The sequence below is a fragment of the Eptatretus burgeri genome, chromosome 1 (genome assembly GCF_056783735.1).
Source record: "Eptatretus burgeri isolate ZD-2024b chromosome 1, Ebu_testis_v1, whole genome shotgun sequence".
Taxonomy (NCBI): Eukaryota; Metazoa; Chordata; class Myxini; order Myxiniformes; family Myxinidae; genus Eptatretus; species Eptatretus burgeri.
In genome coordinates, this window is record NC_140961.1 from 146,449,305 (window position 1) to 146,461,804 (window position 12,500).

General features: G+C 43.4%; 1 protein-coding gene across 1 annotated transcript in view; it reads right to left on the reverse strand.

The window, feature by feature from the left end:
• Window positions 1–9,403, reverse strand: part of LOC147035705 (sulfotransferase 1C1-like) — a 110,302-nt gene extending 100,899 nt beyond the window's left edge. Inside the window, exons 1-3 of the mRNA XM_085847027.1 lie at window positions 9,278–9,403; window positions 5,599–5,733; window positions 466–563 (exon numbers count right to left, since the gene is read on the reverse strand). Coding sequence (XP_085703153.1) covers window positions 466–563; window positions 5,599–5,733; window positions 9,278–9,392 — 348 coding nt within the window. The 5' untranslated portion in view covers window positions 9,393–9,403. The remainder of the gene's footprint in view (window positions 1–465; window positions 564–5,598; window positions 5,734–9,277) is intronic.
• Window positions 9,404–12,500: the final 3,097 nt, after the last annotated feature.

The following is a 12,500-nucleotide window of genomic DNA, read 5'->3' on the forward strand; positions in this document are numbered from 1 at the left end:
TTTTTCCAGATAATGCATCCGGTACATGAAACCAAGATGGCAGACATCAGTCCATTTACAGTGGAAGAGAGGCTGGTCACAGTGGTGTGGTGCCACGAGAAGAGAAACACAAAGATGATGAAATCACATATGGATGCACTCGATGTCTGAGGAGGTCTTGTAACTGTTTTATTCTTGTAATATTTTATTATTACTCCTGGGACATGTGGCTCACCCTGGTAAATGGTATAAACAAATCTTGTAGAAGCAGTGAAAACCGTGTCCTGGGACTTATGACTCACCGTGTAGAATCGGCATATTCGGGGATCGACATGTGCACACGGTGATCGGAGGTGGTAGTGGGAACGTTATCAGACTAACGAAACTTTACACGTTGCATGAATAAAATTTCAAAACAAAATCAAAGTTTTGTTGTGCAACGTATACTTATTACAGTTCAGAAAAAGATGAACATTCTGTACATACCTTGCAATCCTTTTCCCAAAAGCCCTTTGGAATGAGCTTGAAAGGCAAATGAGTTTTTATCAGCCGTGGAGATGCCATTTCATTGAGAATTTCGATACCTGCAGATAACAGAGGGATTTGGCTGTCGTTAAAGTTTAATTTCATAGTTCTGTTTTAAGGAGTAAAAGACTGCATTCATGGGTGGATGCCGCGATACCCAATGTGACCTGTGGAGCCATCCCAATTTACCTATTCAAATTTCCGCCAGCCCTGCCTCTCCGGTAAAGGTTAGTGACATGAATTTTGTGAACCTTCTGCACACACTCAAACACATAAATCCAATATAAATCATTCATTCCAACCCTGCAAGACCATGGCTTAAATGTTTATACACATGTGTGATCCTAAACTGGGCTGCGGGAAGGTACCATACAACATAAATGGTGGGGGCTCTTTCAGTTTTGGTAGCTGCAGTCGAAAAACAGTCGCCTGACTTTTGACTTCTCCGCCCCCCTCAACTCCGGTCCCTGACAGCCAAACCGCTCTTTTGCTCTACGCCCCGTCGGGGATGGTCTCCACATTTTCAGGCTCTCTCGGCCTCATACGGGCCACCAGGGGTCTCTTTACCGCTGGTTGCCCAACCAGACCTCACCATCCAATGGGTCTCCATTTCCAGACACCACTCTCTGCCAGGGAGAAGTTCGCTCAAGGTGGGGGGGTGGGGGGGTGCAGTCACTGCTCCTCCTGAGCTTGATCGATTCCTGCGCTCCCACATATCTTCCCCACCCACACAATCCAACATCTCCTTCCTCCCCCGCTGTCATTCAATTCTGAAACGATGCAATGCAAAAAATGGTGATCGTGTTCCTCCACTGCCATGTCCTACAAACTTGGTATAAATTTCATTCATTCTCCAAACACTATTCGATTCTATACGCATTACAGACATCGACACAATCAAATTTTGGTTTCCAAACCAATCCCTTTACCGACCATTGAGTCAGTCTCGCTCACTCTCAAATCAATAGCCTGTGTCCTAATTTCTTGCAAAACTTCACCCTTGGGAAAGTAAACATTAAGGCACCTTACCCTAAGTGCTCGTCATCGCAGGTTGGTCAGGTCGAAGTGTGTCATCCAACCCTTCTAGTTTTCTTCACACCCTTCTTATCCACCCCTGTGGATTCGTTGCTCTCAATCTCCCTGGATTCCAAACTTTTTTATTTATTTGTTTGTTTACTCATTTATTTATTCATTTATTCTAAATTTGACTATCCATCAAATATCTTGTAGATCACCGGAGCTAATATTTGGGCGCAATTGTCGACTTGAAGCACACCCTCAATGAGGTGTCAGACAATCAAATCAGCCACAAGAACTGTGTCTACAAAGTTTCTTGCAAGGGGCAGCAGGATCTCTGCCTGCAACACCCCCCCCTCCTCCCTCCAGGATCTGGCAGACCGAAATTTCTCTCATTCCTTCCCAGATACCTGCATTCCTCTCCAGAGTTTGTTAAACACATTGCGCTCTCATCCATTCTCAGTCAATGCTTACATCCTCCTCCAGGATCTAGTATGTCTTTAGTTCTTTCTTCCATTCTAAGAAGCCTGCATTCTCCTCCCGGATCGGTTAATCCTGGAGTTCTCACATATTCTCTCAGTCGATGCCTGGACCCCCATCCAGGAAAAACTGTGGCCACGGCTAATATGCTGGCAGACATTGCCACAGCCCAGCGGTCCCATCCAAAGCTGTATCTCCTGAGCGCACCAGGCCGAGGGTGGCACAAGGCCACTATCGGCTGCCCACCACCAGCACGAGGATAACTCCCAGGAATGCTTGGACACCGGCAACCGCACACCACCATCCATGATATACAAAAGCAAGACAAGCAGTCACGACGGTTAATGCAAACGCCATTCCCTGACGTTGGGCACTTACGCTCGTCTGCTCGGCTGCCTGTGATGAGAGTTAGAATGAGTTGAAATGTGTTTTGACCTCATGCAACTCTTTTGTTTCTTTTTCAGCTTTCCATACTGCCGTTCACTTGTCCTCACTTTCTTTTCAGCTCCAGTGAGCCCTTGCTGTGCTTGTTTGGCTTGCTGCCGGCGCAGCCCAACCAATTCAGCTTGCAGGGCTTGTGCATTGGCCTGCATATGCTGCCGGCAGCTGTGATCGTTATCCAACTCAGCCTCAAGCTCATGCACTCTCTCCTGAAGACTTTTTTTAATCAGCAGATCTTTTTCATCGGGTCCTTATATAATTCTGGGTTCTGGAATCAACAAAGGCTGTGGTTCTAGTTCCGGTTCAAGTTCTGACTCTTCCTCTCCTGGAATCACCACTACTGGACTTGCATGCTCAACCAGTGCAGATGCCCTCATGTGCAGTCCATGCTATCCATCGCACCACAGTTGTAACTCCACATGATGGGAGACTCGGAGACTCGGATCTGGTATGACCCTGGTGAGAGGTGCAAGATGACACTGTACAGCATGCGTCACGGGAATAGCACACGTAAGATGCAAAGATGCAGAACCTGCTTCAAAACGGCTAAGCTCACGATTCATACAGGCAAACAGCTCCACTATCAGCTGAAAGATGGCACCAATGCCATTCTCCCGCAGTGCTAAATTCCCCATCTGTCACTGCCAAGCCAGATGGAAAAACTGGCCACCCACTGTGGTAGTCAACTTTCCTTATGTTCCACATGATGTAGATGGCCGCAAGCCAATCAGAATGGTCGTGACGGTGGTTCCACATATGACCAAACTCCCCCAGCCGAGCAACTGGAAGTGAGTAATAATGTGGAATGTTGCGGTGCCCACAATGCAAAGATTGTGGAGCAATATGCAGAACTTCCAGCTGAGAACAGAGTTGATGTAAAAGGAGAAAGTGCCTGGTACATTCCAGATGGTGTTGGCACCTTGTTCTTGGTGGGTGCCCAAGACACAAATGTGGACATGTCTCTCTTCAAAGCCTGCACTTGACTCATTCCAGCCTAATTCAAGATATGCCTCCCACTCAACCAACTGTATGCTACCGTTGCTGCAACTCTCCTCCACTCCATGTTCTGCAAATCATTCAAACATTGGCTCTGCCATATCTGCTGAACCCTGTTCAGCAACATTCCCAATGTCAGAGTGCAGTAAGTCCAACCCAACTCCATATGGGTCAGTCAGTCTAAGCATGGTGTCGACAGAACCATCAACATTACCATTGAGACTAACAGAAACCTTTGGTTCTCTCTCCTCTCCCTTTAAGGATTTGTTCCAAGTATTCAGCTGCTCCTGTAATGTCTCATCCATTCCTTCCCCATTCATTTGCGGCTCCCATGGGCCTTTATCATTTAATGCCCACTCTTGTTCCATGAGACGAATTTCCAACTTTTGCTTCAAACTGCCATCCTGGTGCTGACAAAATTCCACTACCCCCAACTGCTGTTGCATTATGTCATCAACCCAGATGGGATTGCCCTTCAGGTCGAATCCTCCCATTTCATTCCTTTGTTCATCACTCTCCTCTGTCCTATTTATCCTCCACCTCCAGAAGCGTAGCCTGTTTACACAAAACCCGGAAAGGTGGGGCTTCTCCTGCTGAGCGAGCTTCTGATGTCACGCCCATCAATCTTCCTTCAGGGGCGTGACTTTGCTTGCTGCCAACCTTTGAAGGTGGGGCTTTCTGCCCGCTGGCACGTTTGCTTATTTCAGGGAAATGTTCCCCACCTTTATTGCTGATTTTAAAAATATATAAATATATGGAAAAAAATCACAGAGGGGAATCACATACCCGGGACCTTATTCTTACTCCCGAGGCTAATTAACTCTGCACTACCCATCGTGTGGTGACACATAACACTTAATCTCACAGGTTCCCTATTTACTCACATCGAGATGCCTCCTACTCATCCACAGGTCTACACAATGCTATATTCCCGATTAGATTCTTCCATCTACTCCCACAAAGATAACAATACCATTGTAATGTATTACCAGAACATTACTTATTGAGGTCATATGATCCAGGCCTACCCAACTCCATTAAGTGTCAGTTAAATTTGTTTTTTTCACATTTAAAAGGTAATGGTTGGTTTTCCGCTGAGCTTGTTAAATCACCGGGTGAGTCTCCTCCACTCCTGCATGGCAAACACGGCCTGTTCCACGTTGTTCTGTACAAATTTCCGCACAGATAAAGTGCACAAAAAGGAGAACCACTTAACTTTTAAATATTTCTTTAAGTATGAAATTCAAGTGAAAAATTAACAAAATTCAATTCAAAAATATATCAATCGAGAGAGAACACAAAATGTCGGTCAACGCTTTTCAGTGCTTGAACTATCATGGAGGAACTCCGAATATGAGGCGATGGAGGTTTATAATTTTTTATATGTATCTATGTCAAAGTGACGGGTAGATAATTTAATTAATGAAAATACATTGCAAAAAGAAGTTAAACAAAGCAATGTCATCAAAAAATGAAATTGCACAACATTTTCAGCCATTGAGGCACCACCATAGGCACAACACAGTTCGTCAATGTGAGATGTGTATGTTATTTTTTTTAATCTATGTTTGTATCTCGAAGGCATTCGATAATATGAGGGAGGAAAGTGAAAATAATAAATATTTGTGGCCTTTTGCAAGTCAAAAATACTAAATATTTGTGGCCTTTTGCAACACACACACTCACGTGCACACACACACACACACACACACACACACACACACACACACACACACACACACACACACACACACACACACACACACACACACACACACACACACACACACACTGGCTTTTATTAGCATAGATTATATGCATTTTCAAAGAGGTTGCGTTTCTTTCTGAACACCCTGAATAAGTTACTCAAAAATGGCTCTTCCGACCATGAATACAAGATGACACTGACGTCATGCACATATGAAAAATATATAAACACAACATGTAAGAACCCAAGTGAACCTGTGTCATACAACTGGCTTTGAGGATCAAACTCTCCCCACAAATCAGTCAATTACTCACAGACACGTGAAGATGTCCTCACTACAATTACTCCACAGTAGTCGAACCCCTGGAGTACAGTACGTTCCATAAAACTCAAGGTATGACACCATTTTGATTGAACAGTTTTTTAATGTCTTGATATGTGGCGTTCTTTACCAGACAGTCTCTTGAAGGAAGGTGGCACTGTGAATTCCAGTAAAGGAAATCGTATATAAATTGGTGCTCTTTGGCAGAAGTTCACATCTCCATTGCAGTGAACAAGATCCACAATTTCTTGTGTCCATGTTGTTCCTGCACAACAATCAAGTCAATAATTCCTCCTTATAAAAAAACTTAATCCTGAAAAAATGATACTTGTGTCCGATTTTACCATCCCATGTCGTGTAAACATCGAAAATGTGTCATTTTGACCAGATAGAGCAGTAATAAATTAATAATAAATAGATGAATTGTTCAATTAAATGTCAGCCATCAAGTGATTTTGGTAGAAATGTGTGACAGCATAAAAGTGGTCAAGTATGCAGAACCAACCAACAATGCATGAAAAGATCTTGGAACTGAACAAAAAAAAAACATCAGTAATATCACGAATATATGGAGTGACTGGAGAGATTTAAATAAGCAGCAACACAAGATACCAGCAATATCACAAGCCACCTGCAGCGAGAAGGTGTCCCATGCTAGGTGAGGATCCTTCAAAGAGCTCTTTGGGTAAAGATGCTATGATGTAGAACACCTGAAAATCTGTTTCTTTCCTCGACTCACTCACAAACTTGTATGTCAGGTCTCATCATGATCAGACAGTGCTACTTTTTTGGACTTTTAACCATCCTTCCTTCATACCGAGTGGCAATTTCTGTCTTCTTTGGCTGAACTTTCGATCGAGAATAAAACCTGTTTATACCAACTGTGGGCTCACAGCCATTAACCCTTTCATGTTTGCAACCTCAGCCACTACATGTCCTCCTGCCCTTGCCGACCCCATCCAGAAACCCCCGCTGACCACACCCTCACATACCCTGTCCACCACGTCCAAATGTCCACCAGCTCCCACCACCACCACCAGTCCCCAACCATCAAAGTAACCTGAGCTTCGCTGGTCCCCACCCACACCCCCTCCACTTCATCTTCCCTTTCCCCTAGGAACATAGCATTTAGACCTTTTAATACCCCTTAGAGCCATGACCTTTTAAATCATTTTGACCCCTTAAAAATCTTAAAAGTCCTGAGACCCTGCAGACCCTTAGATGCATTTCGATCCTAACTACTGTTGGAACATACCTTTCAGACCTTTAGAATCATTAAGACCCTTATAGATCCTGAAAGACACTTTGGAGCCCTTTGATCCCTTTGACCCCTTCGACCCTTTGAACCCTTACATCCTTGAGACACCTTCGACCGTTTAGATCCAAACACCTTCAGACCCTCTACACCAATTAGACCCCTTTAAATACGCACTAAACAAACATATATGGAGCTCCTATTGGAAACTGATGTCTTACAGCTTTTCCGTGGTGTGGTGGAGTGCAAAACCTGTTGACAGACAACACCCACTGCGACCCAATGGTGCATCCCACCCTCTGGCCCGATGCGGAAAGCGGAGTTAGCTTGGACTTACCGCATGTCTTTATTGGTTGGGCTGCGATATGAAACACTCTCATTATGAGAGAGTATGCATGTTATTAGCTTGCTCAACGTGAAATTTACAACACAATTCATCATGCTGCTCAGCTTAGTTAACAGGTAATTGTTACTGACCACTGCAGAATAGAAAGTGACCGTCTGTGCTTCACCAGGAGTAATCAAACCTATTACTGGTCGACACCTAATTGGGAACGCTCTCAACAATTGATCAGGATTATGGTGACAATCTTAAAGTGGGTGGAGTAGTGATCTTACTTTCTTAATTTGGTGGAAGCCCTCAACACATGACGTAGCACCATCAGGATAAAATAATTGGCTGTAATTTGTATGTTTGTATGTTTCACATAGGTTTTGGAAGTGTGACTGCATCTATTAATTACGTGCCTTTTCAACCTTTTGACCATTGAGATAGCTGAGACCCCAAGTCCCTTTAGACCTTTATGCCTTGAATACCTTTCGACCCTTCAGGCCTTTTAAGGTCATTTTGATCCTTTCAACATTTTAGACCCTCGAGTTTCGATACTTTTTGACATTTTAGATCCTCAAGACACCATTTGGATGCATTTGGACATTTACATCATGAGACCCCTTTGATGCCTCTAGATATTTTGACCTCTTGAGACCTTATAGAACCTTTCAAACTTTTTGACCCTCTTGACCTTTTAGACCTTAACTATGATTGGAACATAGCCTTTAGACCTTTAGACCCCTTGTGACCCTTTAATCACCGATAGACCCCTTATGTCTATTTAACCCCATGTGGACCCGTCAGACCATTTCGAACATTTATAACCTTAATAACCCTGACACCCCTTAGACCCCAGTATACCCTTTTGACCCCTTATTACCTTGCAAACTATTAGACCCTTGAGACCTCTTGAGACCAATTTGGACTCCATTAGAACCCTTAGACATTTACACCGTTTGGACTGCTTAGACACCTTGACCTTTTATATCCTTTGACCTATTAATTACCATAAACTCCTTACACCATTTTAGACCTTTACACCCCAGTAGTCCCTGTTTGCTCTATCGCTTTGTTGATCCTTAGACACCCTTAGACACCTTCATACCCCTAATTACTATTAAAATATATCCTATAGATATTTTAAGACCCTTTTGACCTTTTCAACCCCTTAGACCCCTCATACCCCTGAGACCTTTTTGATCCGTTTATAGCCTTTCAACCCCTTAGTCAGCTGAAATTCCTTAGTCCATGTAGCCTCCAACTACTATTGGAACATATCTTTTCGAACTTTAGAGCCTTTAAGACCCTGATAGACCCTTTTAACCCATTGGGTGCCTTCGACCGCTGACACCCTTTGGACCTTTACACCCTTTAAACACCTTGGACCGTTTAGACCTGTAGACTGTTCGACACCTTCAGACACATACCAGACAAACATCTGTACAAACTTCTTGCAATATACAGACGATACTTTTTCAGAAATATCGAAATTTAGAAATTTATGGAGATCGGTTGAGGAAGACGGCGTATGGAGATGACGTCTGAAGCACATCAAAGGAAATCCCATAGGAAGTATCTGTTTATCGTTGTCACACTCTTTAAAGATAAATTTGAATGTAAATTGTTCAGAAATTAGAGGTTTCTTCGTCAAAAAGAGATGTCAGAGGAAATCCTGCCTAATGTTTCCATCATGGTAAGTATCTATTCATATTCATCACGGAATTTCCAGAGGTTCAACTAGTGATTATGATTTATATCTTGACCTCGTTAAACTTGTTTGGTGTTGCTAGAACACATGTGAGTGGCTTATTCACAGAATATATGAACAGCCATCAAACCTAATTTGAACAAAAGTTGCTCGATTCAGGGAGCCAAATGAGCATCAACATTATGTGGTTTCATGTTTTTCTCTTTTTTGTCAAACTTTTACTTTGGGGTGAATTTCGATAAATTCGGAGACAATATGACCCCGTTGGCTGGAAGACAGCACAATGTTGCGAAAGCAGCAATTACAACATCGGACCGCTCGATAGAGCGTGGACAAGTGAACTAGGTGATCTGATCCTACTTTAAAAACTAAGGCATTGAATCATATTGGTTGTCATTAATATTGTGACTCAATCATTTTGTGCTTAAATGCTGGGGACTTATTCAAATGATATTGCCTGATGGGATATGGCTTTGCCGACTCGAGGAATGGTGTCGCTCTAAGTCCAAATATACCAGCTTTCGGGTAGGTAGCAAGAAGCAAGTCATTAGGCCTCGTCTCAAAGTTCTGCTTTTCTTCCCAGTTTTCCAGAAAATACTCCACCATCGGCACTCCTTGAACAGAGGACATCTTTCCACGTGAATGCTCAGGACCATTATCCATGTTCCGGAATGTTTATCTGCAGGATTAAAAAAGAAAGTCCGTGATGTTGTTCCACTGAGAAAACAATTCGAACAAGCAAAGTGTTACCCACAAAGGTAAAAGGGTCATGAACGTCTCCCACAATGGTAAAACAAATTAACAATAAACATAATGACTTTTCAAACCACCTGGTTCACAAAAGGCTCTGTGAATCCACTTGTAACCTTTGTAATAAGGTGTCTGCATGTTCACAAAACCACATGAACGCTGCTGTCTCTATTTACTAGATGTGCCAGTCAGTATTCCTTTTGTTTCGCAAACTAATAGTAGCATCTACATTGTACAGAGGAAGCGGCTGCGGTGGACAACTTAGGGTGCATCTTGGCAATATGAAAAAGGAAGAGAAAATATCCATTTGGCCTACCTGAAAATGGGGATCCGAAGCAAAGTCTGAGGACTCTTGATAATTACGAGTCGTGTGATACACCACTTGACACTACACTCTGACAAAGCCAAATGCAGACAGTGAAACCAGATGAGAAACTTATCATTCAAGTTCTTGAATTCACAGCAGCAACACAAGTTTGAAGTCATTCACAGATACGTGCAAATGAAAGTACATCAATATGTTGAGGGGAGGGTAAGGCAAAAGGTATATTTAATAGTGTGTGTGTGTTTTTGTTTGGTTGGTTTACTCCAGCATATATATTCCGTGTTATGGATACTGGTAGTGCAAGCTATTGTTTTGTTGTACTTTGTGTTCTCGGCGACTGGGTGGGGAATGTATGCATCCAAGCTGTTGTTTTGTTGCACTTTGTGTTCTCAGCGACTGGGAGTGGGGTATGTATGCGTCCAAGTGTAATTGCTGCATCTGAAGCCATATGTACCCCTGCTCGCCCACCCTGACTATCAAGGTTGAAGGGCCACAACTGGATGATGCAGAGGACTTTGACTGAAGACCTTGTCAGCAAAGCACACTTGTGGCCCCGATGTGTTTTGAAATTGCGTGTTTATGTATGTCGATATATCATGGATTATGGTAGTACTCCATATAGACAGATAATATGGGGAAAAATGGCAGTCCATTCAAATGTTTTTTTTTTTTTTGGTATACACTGTCGAGGCTCGTATGAGAGCTAACACACACAAACACACAACAAGGGGAGCAGGAGATGAGGGGTGGGAAAGGGATGGAAAAAAACAATGGGGAAGAGAGACATGAGGAGATCTGTGGAAGGGAGAGGGATGGGGTGGGGGTAAACAGGGTAAACAAGATGGATACTACAAGGACTTCCAGGTCCTTTCTTTCAGGTTTCAGGTCAGGTCCGTGTACACACTGACTTCAATTTGCTGATTCCTGAAGAGTTGCCAATGTCGGCCAAGCACGAATACTGTGTGTGTGTGCGTGTGTGTGTGTGTGTGTGTGTGTGTGTGTGTGTGTGTGTGTGTGTGTGTGTGTGTGTGTGTGTTTGCTTGTTGAAAGCAAACACACACACGCGCGCACACATCTTGTTGAAAGCATAACATTTTCCCTCTGCTCACTCCCCTCCCTCCACCCCTCTCTCTCTCTTTCTGTCTGTCCCATCCTCACACCACCCCTGCCTAATACAGAGCAGCACCCTCCCATAATACATCTCTCTCTCCCCGGACGTGTCTGGATGGAGTTTTCCCTGGATGTGTCTGGGCAGTGTTTGTCTCCATACGTGTCTGGGCGGTGTTTGTTTCCGTGTATGTCGAGGTGGTGTTTGTCCTCATATGTATCTGGGCACTCTTTATCTCCATATGTGTCTAGGCGGTGTTTGTCCTTGTCCATGTCTGGGCGATGTTTGTTTATGGATATGTCCGAGTGGTGTTAGTCTCTGGAGAGCTTGGCTCTGGAAGCGTCCTGGTGGTGTTTGTCTCCAGAGGCGTAGGGCCTGTGATTGTTTCAGGACATTAACGGACGGTGTTTGTCTCTGAATGTTTCTCGGTGGTGTTTATGTCTGGATGGGAGTTTATCTCTGGACGTGTATGAAGAGTGTTTGTATCCTATCAGCTTCGCTCTAAAGCTGTCTGGGTGGTGTTTGTCTCTGAATGTTTCTGGGTGCTGTTTATGTCTGGATGGGAGTTTGTCTCTGGACGTGTCTGAGGAGTGTTTGTATCCTATCAGCTTCGCTCTAAACATGTCTGGGTGGTGTTTGTCTCTGAAAAGTGTCCGGGCTGTGTTTGTCTCTGAAAAGTGTCCGGGCTGTGTTTGTCTCGAGACGGTGTTTATCGCCAGATGGCTTTCTTCCGGACACGTCTGGGCGGTGCTTTTCTCCGGACATGTCATGATGGTGTTTGTCTCTGGGCACTATTTATAGTATGACGGTAGAAAATGGATTTCAGACATTATATTGTTTCCATGTTCAAGGTTATTCCATGCAGAATCATTTCTATTTGATGAGACAGTCAGAATCGTAATTAATGCTCCAATGCACGTCGGCCTTCCCTTCCTCTGACCTCTCACTGCCTTCTCTTCCCCCAACCTTCCTCACCCTCGCTCCTTGCTCCCACACCACGACTCACTCCGCCTCCCTTCTCTCTCTTCCCCCCTCCACCCCTCACTCCCCCACTGTCTCTCTCCCCCAACCCTCTGTGGATACTGGATTATTAATGTAATATAATAATCATGTAAAATGCAAAATTAACTTTGTTTAGTGCTTTTTGAGAAATAATTTAATTAGCTTAGTTTAGTTGTTTTGAAATAATTTAATAAACATACATGCTGAGAAAGCTAAGTATACATGCTGAGAAGGCTAGTATGAAGCAGAATACACACATGATCTTTACTTAAGTCGTAAACAACCTTGTAAAACCTTATCTGTTTGGTGACCACTGACCTGTGATCATATAGTCAGCAGGGCAACACATGACTCTCTGCAACCTCCGCTCCCACACCCCTCTCCTCAAAGCAGTAAACAAACTTCAAAACAAACCAAAACCTCTATATGTGGCATATTTGAAGTCCACAAAGTTCCATCTGATAGCTTGGTAAAACTGTATATATATATATATATATATATATATATATATATATATATATATATATATATATATATATATATATATATATAT